This window comes from Nycticebus coucang, chromosome 24, assembly GCF_027406575.1.
Source record: "Nycticebus coucang isolate mNycCou1 chromosome 24, mNycCou1.pri, whole genome shotgun sequence".
Classification (NCBI taxonomy): domain Eukaryota; kingdom Metazoa; phylum Chordata; class Mammalia; order Primates; family Lorisidae; genus Nycticebus; species Nycticebus coucang.
The window spans coordinates 2432765-2451391 of record NC_069803.1 but is presented as its reverse complement, the minus strand read 5'-3'; the positions used below and the strand labels follow the sequence as shown (position 1 = coordinate 2451391).

General features: G+C 36.7%; 1 protein-coding gene across 1 annotated transcript in view; it reads left to right on the top strand.

Moving 5' to 3' along the window:
• Positions 1-17185, top strand: part of ADAM9 (ADAM metallopeptidase domain 9) — a 154241-nt gene extending 137056 nt beyond the window's left edge. The window contains exons 21-22 of the mRNA XM_053578640.1: positions 14846-14913; positions 16282-17185. Coding sequence (XP_053434615.1) covers positions 14846-14913; positions 16282-16375 — 162 coding nt within the window. The 3' untranslated portion in view covers positions 16376-17185. The remainder of the gene's footprint in view (positions 1-14845; positions 14914-16281) is intronic.
• The last annotated feature ends 1442 nt before the right edge of the window (positions 17186-18627 follow it).

The following is an 18627-nucleotide window of genomic DNA, read 5'->3' as shown; positions in this document are numbered from 1 at the left end:
TCCTCTGTGTTTTTCCACTGTATTTCTGTAGATGAGTGCACTGTTCCCAGATGATGTTTCGTATTTCTTTGGTATCATAGTGTCTCCTTTTTCATTTCTGATTGAGCTTATTTGGGTTACTTCTCTTCTATCATGATTAATCTAGCAAGAGGTCTGTCAATTTTGTTTATCTTTTCGAAGAACCAACATTTTGTTTCATTTATCCTTTGTATTATTTTGGCTTTTTTCCTTTTCATTTAGTTCTGCTTTGACCTTTTTAAATTTTTCTTCTGCAGGCTTTGGGTTTGGTTTGCTCTTCCTTTTCTAGTTCCTTGAGATGTGACATTAGTTTGTTAATTTGTGATCTTTCTGTGTTTTTGATGTAGGCGTTTAAGGCTATGCATTTTCCCTGAAGGCACTCTTTTGCTGAGTCCATAGATTTTGATAGCTTGTGTCCCTTTTGTTGTTCAGTTCAAAGAATCTTTTGATTTCTATCTTAATATAATTCTTGATCTAATAATTATTCAGCAGCATGTTGTTTAATTTCCATTTGTGTGGATTTGGGTGTTTTCCTTGTGATTGATTTCTGGTTTTATTTTACTGTGATCTAAAGAAATATTAATTAATACCACTCACTATATGAGTTTGATTTTTTTTTTTTTAATTTGTTGAGATATGTTTTCTGGAGAATGTCCCATGTGGTGATGAGAAGAATGTAGTATATTCCATAGTTTTTTGGTAGAATGTTCTATAAATGTCTGTTAAGTCTACTTGATTTACGGTCCAGTGTACGTCTATTTTTTCTCTATTATTCTCTTCTTTGAAGACATGGCCAGCTCTGACAGTGGGGTGTTGAGGTCCCTGTGATTATGAGGGTAGCTCTAGTAAAATATGTACCTGAGACCTTCCATGTTAGGTACATGAATAGTTGCTGCCTTTACCATTATAAAATGACCCTCTTTCTCTCTTTTTTTTACTTTGTCTTTTACTTGATATAAAGTCAATTTTATCTTATGTGAGAATGGCTGTGCCTGGCCTCTTTTGATATTCATTTCTGTAGGTTTTTTTTTTAGTTCTTTCACATTGAGTTTGTGTGCATCGTTGTTGTTAAGACTTTTTCTAAGGCACAGAATGTAGTTGGGTTGGGTTTTTCCATCCATTCACCCAGCCTATGTGTTTTGAGAGGATTATTCAGACTGTTTACATTGAGTGATAGAATTGATGTGTGGGATGTTCATCTGTTCATCATGTTGAGTAGTACCTGATTGCTTTGTTTTCTCTCTTCTGCTATTGTTTCATAAGAGTTGTAAGTTTTAGTTTTTTAGGATGATTGTACACTGGTGAGTATCTGTTACTTTGTTTTATGTATAATGCAGTTCCAAATACTTCATAAATTCCCTCAGTGTTTGCTTGTCTGGAAAAGAGTTAATTTCTCTGTCAATTGTAAAGTTTAGTTTTGCAAGATACAAAATTCTAGGCCCCTGTTTCTTCAGCTTGTAAGGTTTCTGCTGAAGCTCTGCAGTTAGCCTGATGGGTTTTTCTTCGTGGGTTATTTGTTGCTTTTGTCTCGCTGCTTGTAAAATTTTCTCCTTTCTTTTCTACTTTGGCCAGGGTGATGACTTTGTGTCTTTGCAGATGTCCTTCCTGGTGTGAATCTTCTTGGTGTTTGATGATTACCTTGTATCTCGTTACCTAAATCTCTGCCTGTCTCTGTTATCATGGCCTATTTTTAACATATTGACTGACATACTAGAAATTTTTTTTCCCCTTGGGCTATGGTGTTTTATTATGAAAATAGAGTAAAAACTCCGTTCTAATTTAATGAGAAATTTGTTACTTTTAATTGTTTCTGTGTGTGAGTTACATGTCTTGATCGGCAGTGAAAACAAGGAAGAAAGGTTTCATGGTGGCCAGGGATGCTATGGACCTTCCTACCTGTCTGCCAGCTCTGTATGCATCATGAGGCCCCAGGCTCAAAACTAGCATGAATTAAATACAACTAACATGGCACTTAATGTGTTGAAAATACATTAATTACAATCCCAATGTTGCACTACACAATACCTTATTTCAAATATTTTTTCATTACTCCAAGGAGAATCTTTGGAAGCAATAACTTTCCATTTCCCCAACCCTAGACCCTGGCAACTACCACTTTACATTCTATCTCTATGATTTTGCTTATTCTAATTATCTCATATAAGTAGAACCCTATAATATTCTTTTGTACTTATTTTCACTTAACATAATATCTTCAAGGTTTATGAATGTTGTAGCATATATAAGAACTTTATTGGTTTTTATGGCTGAATAATAGATTCTGTTTGTTTTAATCTGTTCAAGCACCATAACAAAATAGCTTAGACTGGGTAATTTATGAACAACAGGAATTTTTAACTCACATTTCTAGAGGCTAGGAAGTATGAGCGAAAGGAAGGGCGCTGGCAGACTTGCTCACTCTGCACCAATAATGGCATTTTCTAGTGGGGTCCTAATGTAGCAGAAGGGACAAGTAAGCTCTCTCAAGCCTCTTCTAGAAGGACACTGATCCTGTTCATAAGGGCAGAATGCTGATGTCCTAATAACTTCTTAAATGCCTTACTTGGTAGTGCAATTGTGTTGGGGCTTAGATTTCAACACATGAATTTTGAGAGGGCATGGACCATAGCACCATTGCATGTATTTACCACATTTTGTGTATTCATTTGTCAATGGACACTTGGGCTGTTTTCATCATTTTGCTATTATGAATTATGCTGCTGCTGTGAGCGTATATGTTCATATATTTGTTTGAGTATGTGGTTTCAGTTTTTTTTGGTATATACATAACAGTGGAATTTGTGTGTCATAAATAACTTTATGCTCAACTTTTTTGGGGAATTGCCAAATTGTTCAAACTCGGCCCCAGCCAAACTGCAACCAAAAAATAGACGGGCATTGTGGCGGGTACCTGTAATCCCAGCTACTTGGGAGTCTGAGGCAAGAGAATTGCCTAAGCCCAAGAACTGGGGGTTGCTGTGAGCTGTGTGATGCCACGGCACTCTACCAAGGGCTATAGAGTGAGACTCTGTCTCTACAAAAAAAAAAAAAAAAAAAGAACAACACACACAAGAAATTTTAATTCTTTATGACTGAGTCTAGGAAGGTGGCGTGCTTCCAGGTATTCGTTCATTTTCTCCAGATTCTCATATTTCTGAGAATAGAGTTTTTTGTAGTAATCATTGGGGACTTTTTTTGAATTTCTGAGGTATCTGATTTTATTTCTCTTTTATCATTTCTGATTGCTGATATTGGAGATTTTACTTTTTTGTTTCTGGTGAGGCTAGCCAAAGGTTTATCAATTTTATTAATCTTTTCAATCAACCAACTTTTTGTTTTGTTGATCTTCTGAATGATTCTTTTGTTTTCAATTTCATTTAATTCTGCCCTAATTTTTGTTATTTCTTTTCTTCTGCCGGGTTTATGGTTGGAATGTTCTTCCTTTTTCAGTAGCTTAAAATGATGCATTAAATTGGCTTCCTCTCCTTCTGTCTTCTTGATGAAAGCTTCCAACACTATAAATTTCCCTCTTAGGACTGCCTTTGCAGTATCCTGCAGGTTTTGATACTTAGTGTCTTCATTCTCATTTTGTTCCAAAAATTTATCCATTTCCTTTTTAATCTCATTTTTGACCCAGTTATCATTCAGCATAAAGTTATTTAGTTTCCATACCTTTGTACGAGTATGATGATTCCTGTTATTGGTGAGTTCAACTTTTATTTCATGATGGTCTGAGAAGATACAAGGCATAATTTCTATTCTTTTAAATTTGCTGAGGTTAGACTTGTGTCCTAAGATAAGATCAATTTTGGAGGATGATCTGTGGGGATGAGAAGAATGTGTATTCAGTTTTATTAGGATAAAATAATTCTTTAGATGTCTGTTAAGTCTATTTGTTCTTGGGTCAAGTTTAAGTATAATATTTCTTTGTGTAGTTTCTTCTTGGAGGATGTATACAGAACTGACATAGTGGTGTTATAAACTCTAGCTATTATATTGCAGGAAGATACCAGATTATTCATATCTGATTGAATTTGCTTTATACATTGAGGAGCATTCTGGTAGGGTGCAAATATGTTATTGAAATCTGTTCATGTTGAGTATTTCCCTTGACAAATATGTAGTGTCCATCCTTATCTTCCCTTATCTTTGTTGGTTTAAAACCTATTTTACCTGCAAATAAAATCACAACCCTTGCTCTTTTTCTGTTTTCCATTTGCCTGTGTTGTAAATGTCCGGTCCTTCACCCTGAGACTTTTTTATCCTTTAAGGTAAGATGAGACTCTTGTATGCAACAGATATCTGGCCTGAATTTTTGAATGTATTCAGCCAACCTGTGCCTCTTTATAGGACAATTTAAACCATTCACATTAATTGAGAGAATTGATAGGCATGGTAGTGTTTTGGAGTCCTGTTTTTCAAATGTCCCATAGATATTTTTAATCCTTTCACCATTGTGGAAGATAGATTTTCTTCAAAAATTTTTAGGTGAGTTTACTTTCATGGTAGACCATTGTGCTGATCATTATGGAAGATGGGTCTGAGAATATCCCTGACAGCTGAATTTCTCTATCTCTTGCAATGCTTGGGAAATTCTCCTCCTTAATATCTTGGAGTAGAGCATGCCTTTACGACCATCCTCTTCTCCTTTAGGAATTCCTGTAAGTTGAGTGTTAGATCTTTTGGAGTGATTCAGCATTTCTCTCAGGGAATGATCATTTTTTGATTTCCATTTCTTTGCCTCTTTGAGCATTTGAGAACATTCAAAAGCCTTGTCTTCAATTTCAGAGATCCTTCCTTCTACCTGGTCAACTCTATTTCTAAGGGATTATACTGTATTTTGGAGTTCCTCCAATAAAGTTTTCATTTTCTTGAGCTCTGCTATCTCTTTTCTCATTATGTCTATATCTTTGGTGACTTTGTCTTTGAATTCATTAATTTCTTGAGACAACATTTAAACAATTCTTTGGATTTCTGTTTCCGTCTTTTCCTCCATTCTGTTCATTTTATTTGCCATCTATATTCTGAATTCTGTTTCTGACGTTTCAGCCATTTGTTTATGAATGGCATCTTCTGTTGCATCTCTTTTTCATTCCTTGGGAGAGTTGATCTACTCTGATTATTCATCTTGCAGAGTTGTTCTGCTAGTTTCGCTCCATGATTATTTCCCACAGTTTGGCTAGCAAAACTGGTAGGGTGAAATTGGATTGAGGGCCCCAGGAATTGTAGTTAACCAGCCCTTTACCAAAGAGTTAGGACTGGTGATTGTGGCTTTTCCCCTACAGCTTTACAACGTTCCAGACGTGCAAGCAGAGATACCAAGGACCTGCTTGCTGTGATAGTGCTAGCTGGCTCTGTCTTTTAGGAAGCCATCCTCTATTTAATCCTACCAAGTCATGGATATAGGTTGAACTCTCAGTTGGAAGGAGATCAAGCAACTGAGACACTCCGCCCCGCACAAGTGACAACTGGAGGAGGAGAATCAGTCCTTCCCCCTACAACACAACAATGGTTTGACCTTGGAAGGTCCCTGGGTGGACAGTGCAGGCCAAGAGTTCCAATCCGAGTGCCCCAGGCAGCAGAATCACTGCTCCACTGGAGATTTCAAAAGGTTTCTAGCAACCCTACGGCAGGGATCTACAGGCAGCTCCATTGAGATAACCCAAGAGGCTGAATGAAGTCTGGATCCCTCCAGTGCTTAATGGAGTTAGGAAGACTTGCCCAAATAAAGAGTCAGTCCAGGAGGGTTGGCACCTCCTTACCCGCCTTGCAACACAGCCATGCCCAGCTGCTGGTAACCCTGTGGGGGTGGGGCCTGGCTCCCTTCAGTGAGCAATGGTGCCTGGCATATGCACCTGCCAGAGTCAAAGGGGAGTCAGTGCCTCCTCCCTTGTTACCCACTGCCACCATCAATCCTGAGGGGCTGAAGCCTGGTTTCTTCCGGTGCTCAGTGGAGTCTGGGTCTGGGTGTTAGTACCTCCACCTGCCAGTGGGTACCATAGTGTGCGTATTTCTCTCCCATTTGCGCCTCTGCCCCAGCTGCACTTTGTCACCAGCACCCCCATGGTGTTGAAGCCCAGCTCCCTCCATTGGTCAACAGAATCGGGCAAGTGCTCCTTTAAAGTCTGACCGGGACGTAAGCCCCATTCTGCAGCATACGTGGTATAGTGCTTCCTTATCTCCTGCTTGGCCTTCTCTCCCTGTTTCCACTAACTTCCCCTTCTTTCACTGCTTCCGCGCAGTTGTGCAACAGCCCATGCAATGCCCAGGCCTGTCAAGGAATTGCAAACACTCTGGGGACAGGTGAGGGGTTAAAGGGTGGACTGGGAGTTAACCATTCTGGGGAATGTATTTGTTCAATTTGATGCTGGGCAGGAGAATGCCTAGGCTTACAGGGGGGACCTTGGTGGAGAAGGATTCCTGGTGTTTAGTGGCTTTCTCCTGTGGGGTAAAATAAGAGGTCTTCTGTTCACTGCTAGTTTGTAGAGAGTACACTGTGAGCCACTCTCTCGGGGAAGGCGATCTCTTGTCCTCTTGGCGATGGGTTTTGTACTTGTAGTTTGTTTCCTTGGAGTGGTAGCTTGCCTCAGCAGTGATGATGTACACTCATCAATCATCTTTCTTAGCTCAGCTCACAACCTTTTGTGTCACTGAGTTCATTCTGTCATTGTCTCTACCTGTGGATGGGAGTCTGTGTTGAATGCTGGCTCTAGTTGGCCATCTTACCTCCTCCCCAAATCCTGGATTTTTTTTTTTTTTGGCCGGGTCCAGGTTTGAACCCGCCACCTCCAGTATATGGGGCAGGTGCTGCCCCAAATCCTGGATTTTTAATTTAAAAATATACTGTAGAGGCTCGGCACTCATAGTGCAGTGGTTTCAGGCTAGCTAAACAACAATGGCACCTGTAGTCCCAGCTACTTGGGAGGCTGAGGCAAGAGAATCACTTAAGCCCAAGAGTTTGAGGTTGCTGTGAGCTGTAATGCCACGGCACTCTACCGAGGGTGATAAAGTGAAACTGTCTCAAAAAAGAAAAAAAAAATACAGCGGAACTTCCATAGTTGACTACCTCCCTGCATTTACCACCTCTTTATGTTGACCTAATATTCATGGGACTGGACGTGTGTCAGCTTATCTACTTCAAAGGGACATCCTTTACCTACTATAACCATTTCTGAGAATAAAAAAAGCAAAAGGACGTCTTTTAGAAGTTCCTTCACTGAAGATATTTGATAGTAATTCCACTCAGTTTTTCTCTGCTTGAAATGTTTTTGGCTGACAGATATTCTTTTTCCTCAGATTTTTTTTTTTGCAAAAGGCTAGCAAATAGATTTTATTTTTCTTTATGCCATTTAGTGGAGACTAAATAGCTACTTATGTGGACAAACGTGGAAAACTCATATTGTTCCTCAAGAAAATTAGCTAGCATACATCAGTGTTTTAAAAGTATACCAATGTCCTCAATTCTAGGAATGTGTCCCAAGAAAATGTTCATGAGACATGCACTAAATAACTGTACGAATACTCGATACAGAAATGTTTAAAACACTAAAAATCCAGAAATAATCTACACTGTTAGCAATAAACAAAAGTATCATAGAATTATAATTCAGTAGTGATATCAAATTTAAAGGCATCTTTAAATATACTTTCAGGTACATTTTAAAAGACCTCTACATGTGCTCCTATGTACAGACTCATCTTAGAGTATGTGCAGAGGTCATGTGTACATATATGTGAAAATTCTGATAATACTTATTTCCAAGTTTTTAGTTAAATGAGATACTTTTGCTTGTATTGCTGGTTTTTTCAACATTTCCCTAACAAACTTACAAAATGTGGAATTCGTTAATTAAATTTATTTAAATATATATTTTTAATTTTAGAAAAGCATTTGCACACTAGTGATTTAACAGAGTATTTGATGTCGTTAATTCCTTTTTTTTTTTTTTAATTGTTGAGGATTCATTGAGGGCACAAGAAACCAAGTTACACTGATTCCATTTGTTAGGTGAAGTCCCTCTTACAATTGTGTCTTGCCTCCAGAAGGTGTGGCACACACCAAGGCCCCACCACCTCCCTCCTTCCCTTTCTCTGCTCTTCCTTTCCCCACCCCTCCCTCCTTCTTTCTCTCTCTCCCCACTGTGTCCTAAATTGTCCTCATATCAAAATTGAGTACATAGGATTCATGCTTCTCCATTCTTGTGATGCTTTACTAAGAATAATGTGTTCCACTTCCATCCAGGTTAATACAAAGGATGTAAAGTCTCTATTTTTTTAAATGGCTGAATAGTATTCCATGGTGTACATATACCACAGCTTGTTAATCCATTCCTGGGTTGGTGGGCATTTATGCTGTTTCCACATTTTGGCAATTGTAAATTGAGCTGCAATAAACAGTCTAGTACAAGTGTCCTTATGATAAAAGGATTTTTTTCCTTCTGGGTAGATGCCCAGTAATGGGATTGCAGGATCAAATGGGAGGTCTAGGTTGAGTTTTTTGAGGGTTCTCCGTACTTCCTTCCAAAAAGGTTGTATTAGTTTGCAGTCCCACCAGCAGTGTAAAAGGGTTTCCTTCTCTCCACATCCACACCAGCATCTGCAGTTTTGAGATTTTGTGATGTGGGCCATTCTCACTGGGGTTAGATGGTATCTCAGGGTGGTTTTGATTTGCATTTCTCTAATAATTAGGGATGATGAGCATTTTTTTCATAATGTTAGCCATTCATCTGTCTTCTTTAGAGAGGGTTCTATTCATGTCTCTTGCCCATTGATATATGGGATTGTTGGCTTTTTTGATGTGGATTAATTTGAGTTCTCTATAGATCCTAGTTATCAAGCTTTTGTCTGATTCAAAATATGCAAATATCCTTTCCCATTGTGTAGGTAGTCTATTTGCTTTGGTTGTTGTCTCCTTAGCTGTACAGAAGCTTTTCAGTTTAATTAAGTCTCATCTGTTTATTTTTGTTGTTGTTGCAATTGCCATGGCAGTCTTCTTCATGAAGTCTTTCCCCAGGCCAATATCTTCCAGTGCTTTTTCCTATGCTTTCTTGGAGGATTTTTATTGTTTCATGCCTTATCCTTTATCCATCTTGAATCAATTTTTGTGAGTGGGGAAAGGTGTGGGTCCAGTTTCACTGTTTTACATGTGGATATCCAGTTCTCCCAGCACTGAATAGGGAGTCTTTACCCAAGGTATGTTCTTGTTTGGTATATCTAAGATTAGGTGGCTATAAGTTGTTGATTTCATTTCCTGTTTTTCTATTTGATTCCAAATGTGTATGTCTCTATTTTTGTGCCAGTACCACGCTGTCTTGACCACTATGGCTTTGTGGTATAGCCTAAAATCTGGTATGCTGATGCCCCCAGCTTTATTTTTATTTCCAAGAACTGCCTTAACTATACTGGGTTTTTTCTGGTTCCATACAAAACGCAGAATCAATCATTTTTCCAAATCTTGAAAGTACGATGTTGATATTTTAATAGGAATGACATTGAATAGGGAGATTGCTTTGGGAAGTATAGACATTTTTACAATGTTGATTCTTCCCAGCCATGAGCATGGTATGTTCTTCCATTTGTTAATATCCTCTGATATTTCCTTTCTTAAGATTTCATGATTTTCTTTATAGAGGTCCTTCACCTCCTTTGTTAGGCATATTCCTAGGTATTTTATTTTCTTTGAAGCTATGGTGAAGGGAGTTGTGTCCTTAATTAGCCTCTCATCTTGACTGTTATAGGCGTATACAAAGGCTACTGACTTGTGGACATTGATTTTATATCCTGAAACATTACTGTATTTTTTGATGACTTCCAGGAGTCTTGTGGTTGAGTCTTTGGGGTTCTCTAAGTATAAGATCATGTCATCAGCAAAGAGGGAGAGTTTGACCTCCTGTGCTCCCATTTGGATGCCCTTTATTTCCTTGTCTTGCCTAATTGTATTGGTTAGAACTTCTAGCACTATGTTGAAAAGTAAAGGTGTCAGAGGACAACCTTGTTTGGTTCCAGTTCTAAGAGGAAAAGCTTTCAGTTTTACTTTATTCAGTAAAATATTAGCTGTGGGTTTGTCATAGATAGCTTCAATCATTTTCAGAAATGTGTGTTTTTCTTAGAATTTTAAAGAGCCTACATTTAGCGTCCTTTGTTACAATTTAGAAGTTATCTATGATTCTGATTGGTGCTCTAGGAATGTCTTTTTTATCTGTCTTTTTCTTCTGTATCCTTACAGTAAATATATCTAGATGTAGACTTAAAAAACTTTTTTTCAGGTAAGTGGACTTCCTGAACCTGAGAATTTATATTTTTCAACTATTTGGGATGTTTATTAGTGATTATTTCTTCATGTATTGCAATTTCTGTTCCATCACTTTATTAACACTTTCAGGAAGTTCCTGCATGTTGGATCTTTCACCATTCTTTGTTTCTTTTTTTTTTTTTCCCCCCTTGAGACAGAGACTCACTATGTCCCCCTTTGTAGAGTTCTGTGGCATCACAGCTCACAGCAAGCTCAAACTCTTGGGCTTACGTTTGCCTCAGCCTCTTGAGTAGCTGGGATTACAGGCGCCTGCCACAATGCCTGGCTATTTTTTTGTTGTAGTTGCCATTGTTGTTTGGCAGGCCCTCGGGTGGGTTTGAACCCGCCAGCCCTGGTGTACGTGGCTAGTGACCTACCTACTGAGCTACAGGTGCCAAACCTATTCTTTGTTTCTTAATATTTCCAATCTTTTTGTTTGTGTATTCTATTCAGATTATATTGGATCTATCTTCCATTCACCAAATTTATCCTAAACTATGCTCAATCTGTTATTTACCTGATTTGTTGAGTATCTTATTTTACTAGTTTATAGTATATTTCATTTTTTAAGTTCTACTTGCTTCTTTTTCCAATCCGCTGCTTTCTTGTAGCTTTAACATACATTTTAGTGTTTATTTCTTCAAACGTATAAAATTACTCATTTCATTTTCTTTATCTGATCATCCTATATGTATGCTCTTAGTGGGTTCTCAGGCTTTTTTTTTTTTTTTACTTTTTATTTTTTTTTAAGAGACAGAGTCTCACTTTGTTGCCCACGGTAGAGTGCTCTGGCGTCATAGTTCACAGCAACCTCTAGCTCTTGGACTTAGGTGATTCTCTTGCCTCAGCCTCCCGAGTAGCTGGGACTACAGGCACCTGCCACAATGCCTGGCTATTTTTTTGTTGCAGTTTGGCCAGGGCTGGGTTTGAACCCTTCACCCTTGGTATATGGAGCCGGCACCCTACCCACTGAGCCACAGGCACCACCCTCAGGTTTGTTATTTTTGCTCATTCTCTCATGGTCATTTGTTTCTTAGTGTGCTTTGTTTTATTGATTGTAAAGAAATATTATTTAGACTTTTTTATTATTTTGAAATATTGTGGGAGGTACAAATGTTTTTAGTTTCATGAATCAATTTTGTTTCAGGGTTATAAATGTGCACCTTACTCAGATAATGTTAGTTGTACCTTTAGGTAGGTATTTACTCATGTACTCCTCTTCCCCACCCCCTGCTTGATTTTCACTGAGTTTTTCTTCCCTCTGTGCGTATGTGTTCATCTGTTAGTTCCAATTTCGTAGCAAGTACATGTGGTATTTTTTCCCCATTCTTTAGATAGTTTCCTTAGTATAAAGGTCTTAAGATTATAAAACCATGTATGACAAACCCACACCAACATCACACTGAAGGGGGACAGATTGAAAGTATTCCTGATAAGAACTAGAACAAGACAAAGGTGGCCATTGCTACTACTAATATTGTTTGTAATTTTATATGTAGAAATTATCTAAGTCCTGAACTGTGGTGGTTTCTTACAAATAGTGTGTTTTTCCGTTGGCCAGATGCCAGGTGGCATAGTCAATCTTTGATGTCTTTAAAGTAAAATTTTATCGGTGTTTTTTGGGCCACAAAGATGTTATTAGCTCCTCTAACCCTTTTTAGGATGGGTGTATGGTTAGAATTTCTCCATGAAGATTATTTTATTCCTCTTCTATTAGTATCAAGGTCTATCCCCATTGGCCTGTTGGGGGCATATGTTTGTTTTTCTAGTTAATGTAGTGGGGGCCTTACCCTTTCGATGTCTAGGCTTTATATAGTGCTTTACATTCAGCATTCCATCTGGGTCAGGCCCCAAGTTTTGTCTCCTTATGTCTGTACCTGAAAACACAAATGGTAGCCTGCCAAGTATGGGAAGATGTTCATAGGACATATGCTGCTTCATAACCTGGACTTTTCCATAGTTTTTAATTATTTTTGACCTAAGATATTTCTTACTTCCCACTAACACTTTAAATATTTTTACTAGCATTTTAGATGCTCTATACTGGTAAGTCTTCTGTGGACATTTGGTCTACCCTTTGCAAGCAATGAACGTGTACTTCATTCTTTTTAATAGCCACATACTATTCCATCTTATGGATATACCACAAATTTTGAAACTGATTGTTTTCAATCTTGTTGCCACAAAAAGTGGCATTTAAAATCCTTGTACATAGGTCTTTGCATACATATAAAAGTATATGTCAGATAAATTCTAAAAATTGGAATTAAAATTTTCTTTTTTTTTTTTTTTTTTTTTGTAGAGACAGAGTCTCACTGTACCGCCCTTGGTAGAGTGCCGTGGCGTCACACGGCTCACAGCAACCTCTAACTCTTGGGCTTACGCGATTCTCTTGCCTCAGCCTCCCGAGTAGCTGGGACTACAGGCGCCCGCCATAATGCCCGGCTATTTTTTTTTTGTTGCAGTTTGGCCGGGGCTGGGTTTGAACCCGCCACCCTCGGCATATGGGGCCGGTGCCCTACTCACTGAGCCACAGGCGCCGCCCCTAAAATTTTCTTTATATTATTTCTAATTGACAAATCATAATTGTGTACATTTATGGGGTACAATGTGATGTTTTGATTTATGTAAATAATTGTAATTTTTAGTTATTACTACATTTTTAACTAACAAACTGTGCATAGTTTTAGGATACAATATGATGTTTTGATCTATGTATAAATTGTAGTAAGATCCAATCAAATAATTAATACATACCACCTTACCATATTATCATTTCAAAAATGGAACATAACTATCCCTTTAAAGCGCTACTTCTATGGCTTGGTGGAAAGGGTTGGAGATATTTTCTTACATCTCTTTTCCATGTTCCCAGTACTTGCAAATCATCCTGATGGGAAAAAATAGCAGGTGATAGACCATCTGTTTCATGGTAGTACCTAGAGAGTGCTCGAGTTCTTTAATACTGTGTGTTTTATGGCAGTCACAGAACTTTAGGAATGAACAGTAGATAGTAGAGAACATCTTGGTCAAAATCACTTTGTCAGTGGTTTACTGATGCCATGTGATCTTCTTTAACAGAAATGTAATTATGTATGAAACTTTTTCTAATGTAATTATGTATGAAAACTATTTTTACTTTTATTTTCCCAAGGCCAACTAGTACTCTCACTTTGTTGTAAAATTTCATTTCTACTACCTCATCAAGGAAGAATACCATGAATACTAAAATCAACAGTTATAGATCAGTGGTATTTACAGTAATAGGTACTGTGTAGGTTTCATAAGAATTTTGGAAGATTTTATTTAAAATGTAATGTCTAGGCACCAATGGCTGTCACTTGTAATCTCAGTATTTTGGGAGTTTGAGGTAGCAGGATTGCTTGAGGCCAGGAGTTTGAGGCTGCAGTGTACTCCAGCCTGGGTGAGAGCAAGACCCTGTCTCTAAAAATAAATAGACAAACAAATAAATTAATTAATGTGTATATACACACACATAAGCAACGTTACCTTTTAACTAATGCAGTTGATTTAAACCAAATTTTAAAAATATAGACTTAGAATTAAGTATCTCATATTCATGGTAAAGATATATTGAATAAGCAAAATAATTTCAAGTGTCAGAATTACAAGGAGGCTGGTTGGGCTCGGCGCCTGTAGCTCAAGCGGCTAAGGTGCCAGCCACATACAGTGGAGCCGGTGGATTTCAAATCCAGCCCAGGTCTGCCAAACAATGACAACTACAACCAAAAATAGCTGGGCGTTGTGGAGGGTGCCTGTAATCCTAGCTACTTGGGTGGCCGAGGCAAGAGAATCGCTTAAGCCCAAGAGTTGGAAGTTGCTGTGAGCTGTGATGTCATGGCACTCTACCTAGGGCAACAGCTTGAGACTCTGTCTCAAAAAAAAAAAGAAAAGAAAAAAGAAAAATAAGTAGGCTGGTTGAGTAACCCTAATCTGAAAATCTAAAATGCTCCAAATTCAAAACTTGCTGAGTGCTGACGTGATGCCACAAGTGGAAAATACCACACTTGATCTCATGTGATGGGTTGTAGTTGTTACCTACTTATGTGTGAATTAGAAAATGATTGCTTAGTGGTAGTATATAAATTCAGAGTCAGGAATGTTGATGATGCCAAACAACTTCAGATATCCACCTGGGTGGCTAAAATAGCGATGCCTTTGCTTTCTAATGGTTCAAGCTACAAACTGTGTTTCATGCACAAATTTATCAAAAAATATTATAAAATTTGTATAAAGTATACAGGAAACATAAATGAATTTTGTGTTTGGACTAAGGTCTCATCCCCAAGATATCTCATTGTATATATATGCAAATATTCCAAAATCAGAAAAAATTTGAAATCTGAAACACTCCTATTCCCAAGCATTTCTGATAAGAGACATTCACTTGTAGTCTGTTCATTGATTTTATGTATATATCTTTTATATAGTAGATAAACTATATAGGCGTTAAAAAATGTTATGGCTCCATTATGGTAATAACCTTTTTATTCTTTACTTTTTTTTTTTTTTTAGCCTATATATGCAAATAGATTTCCAGTACCAACCTGTGCAGCCAAGCAGCCTCAGCACTTCCCATCAAGGTCTAAGTGAATTTATTTAGATTACTTGACCAGAATAAAACACAAGAGTTAATGTCTAGTAATTTCTCTTGTTTAATTTATGGCAAGGTATTTGTTACCAACAGTTTAGATTTGCAGAAATGGTTTTAAAGAACTTTTATATAAATTTTGCCAAATTAGTAGACAGTGTCAAAATTAAATTGTAGAGAATTTCCAGCAAACTCATAGGGGATAAAATTGGAGTCCTTCCAAAGAGAAAGTGCCCTGCAAATATCCTAGGCTTTGTTTTGGGATCCAGGAGTAAGGGTGACTAAACCCTCAACTGATAACTACAGTTTATATTTGGCCTACAATCAAAAAACCCAGGTGTATAAGAAAAGAAAATATGACTAAAATCAAGAAGCAGTAGAACATAGAAACAGACTCAGAGAATATCCAGTTGATAGCTATCAGACATGGACTTTAAAATAACTGATCATTGTGTCATGGAATTAACAGTCAAGCCTGAGAATTTCAGCACAGCATAGAAACTTTAAACAAAGAATCAATGCAAATTTTACAATTGAAAAACACAGAACTGAAATTAAAGACTCAGTGGATAGGCTTAAAATCAGGAGGAAAGGAGAAAATTTATTACTACATTTTGCGTCATATAAAAGGCACCTGACTCCTTCCACTCCCCAAAAGTCCTTCAAATTACAATTGCATTGGAAAACTGAGTAGTATCTTCATGTAAAATCTTGGTTATGCAATAAGAGCACATTGAAATCTAACTGAAGATCAAGTGAAAAATATATAAATTCTGAGAGAGAGATTCAGCAGATTGTATTCTTATGTGTTACTGGAGAAGAGGTACACTAGGAGTGGATTAGGAAGTTAAGGAAGAGTGTCCACCGGGTAAAGTATAAGGATTGAGATGCATGTGTGTAGAAGTAAGAGCAGGTGTAATCTCAAAGTAGCTATCATAGTGAGGGAGTTAAATTTCAGATCTGCGTTTGTGAACGTAGAGCTAGATTTACACTTAGCAATACTTTACTGCTTTCTGATTCTAAAAGCAAAGTGCTTAAATGGATTTAATGTCCTTGTTTGTCTTTTTATAATTTAACTTTACATTATAATGTGCTTTTCTTTTTAAAAACCTGTAAACTAGAACTTTCATATAACATTGTTGATTATGGACTAGTATTAGTGTAAGTAGTTATTTCTTTTTAGACTCTAATTGGAGTCCTTTAACGTATTGAATGTCATATTAGTGATAATCTCAGAATACAAGGAGCCCTTACCTACTGTCAGAGATGAGGATAGTGTTATGTTGAGCTTGTAGTGAATACAGCATTATTTCATTCCGTCCAAACACACTACTAACCATCTTTTTATCCCTTTTCACAGGCCACCTCCACCACAACCGAAAGCATCATCTCAGGGAAATTTAATTCCTGCTCGTCCTGCTCCTGCACCTCCTTTATATAGTTCCCTCACTTGATTTTTAATTTTTTTTACAAATGTCTTCAGGGAACTGAGCTAATACTTGTTTTTCCCCCCGACGTTTTCTTGAAAAGCCTTTCTTCCTGTTGGAACTATGAATGAAAACAAAATTATCATACACACAAAAAACTTTACTAACACAGAAAAACAGAAACTGAATGTGGAAATTACAAGAGAAATGCACTAAAGCCAGAGAATTTAGAGTAACATTTCCATTTCCATCAATGAATAAGCCTTTTTCAGTCATCTGTGAGGTTAATGCACTTAACATGGATTATGTTATTTTGAATATGTTTTGCAAAGATTCTCAAATTAACTGTAATGGTGTTAAGATTTTTGAATTTTTGACCTTAGTTGTCATTAATGTAGTTTCTGGTTGACCAGGTGATAACCTAATACATATGAAAACTGAGTAGTTAGCTGCTATTAATATCTGATATTTTTCATCTTGCAGGGATTAATAATTATCATACCCTAGAATTTTATCTTTTATTCATTACAGGAATAAGCAAATATGCTGTTTTCAGAAGAATGCACAAGAACCACAATTAGGAAGTCATACTATTTTGAAAGTACAAAATACATTATAAGAATATGTGTATTTCTGCACAGTTATTAGCTTCCATTTTTATGATTTTTCAACTATACATAATAACAGGCAAATTAATTTAGTATTAGAATTTCTATTATGAATCATGTTAAAGCATGGCATCCCTTTATAATAGCATTATTTTGAATAAATTACAAGCTTTATGGTACGAGGTATTTAATAGACCTAATCTGATATGCTGTTGATTTATGGTTATAATAAAGCAGGAACAATTATAATATCCTCAATCAACTGAGCTGTTACAAAACCACTTGAGAGTTTCGTGAGCACTTTAAGTCTAAAATCTGAATTTTCAAAGCTTGCTATTAAATCATTTTAGAATGTTTACATTTACTAAGGTGTGCTGGATCATGTCTCTCATACTGAAACTAATATTTTCATAGAAATTAGGCTGGAGAAAAAAGAAAAATGTTTTCTTAGATAAGCAAAAAAAGTTAACTGTGGTATGAACTATATCAGCTATGTTAAATAATGAATTTTTACTAGGGAAGAAATGGTATGGACAATAAAATTTTAAGCACTTAAAATTTTCATAACCTTTTATAATAAAGTTTAATAATAGGTTTATTAATTGAATCTCATTAGTTAAACTTTTTGGTTTGTGTATATACAAATACAACATTTACAATAAATAAAATATTTGAAATTTTCTTTTGTTTCTCCTAGTAACTTCCTACTCACCGGTTTATAATTTGATTAAAAAATTATAATTTTAGATAAAATCATGGCAAACTTTTACATATATTATCTCATTAATTTTTCAGATCTTTGCCAGATTTTGCATGTTGGCTTTTTAAAAGTTACAGTTTTAGATAAAATATGTCAAACTTTTACAGATATTACCTTGTTAATTTTTCAGACTTTTGCCAGTTTGTGCGTGATGGCTTTTTGTTAAGGGAAAGTAGATTAGTTTTAAAGAAAGCAGAAATTTCAATTCTCTGAATATAGCATATTATAATATTTTAATAATTGGGTACACATTAAAAGTTTTAAGCCATCCTGAATTAAAGTGTTCTTCATTTCAATTTAAATCTCTGAAGAATTTATATAAGACTTACATGTTTGTGCTTTTTGCTCATATAGTCGTAATTGGTTTTTTTTTTTTTTTGAGACGGAGTGTCAAGCTGTCACCCTGGGTAGAGTGCTGTGGCATCACAGCTCACAGCAACCTCCAATTCCTGGGCTTAAGCGATTCTCTTGTCTCAGCCTCTCAAGTAGCTGGCAGTACAGGCACCTGCCACAACACCCAGCTATTTTTTGGTTGTACTTGTCATTGTTGTTTGGCAGGCCCAGGCTAGATTTGAACCCACAAGCTCTGGTGTATGTGCCTGGCCCCTTAGCCACTTGAGCTACAGGCGCCAAGCCTATCGCCCCAATTTTTCCAATTGTAGTACACATCCCTGAAATTTTATAGTTGGTAATATATCAGTATTAACATGTCACTTAACACTTTTCTTGGAATTTGAAAATTTCTAGTTAGAAAGTTTGTCTACAAGATTATTTGATGTGAACTTCTTTTACATGTATATATACACATATATATATTTACATATTTTATGTGCTTTTCACTTAGGTTTGTCCTTGATTTATTCTGGACTGCTATTAAAAATTATAAAGTTTCTTGGTCATGGATGCCACTT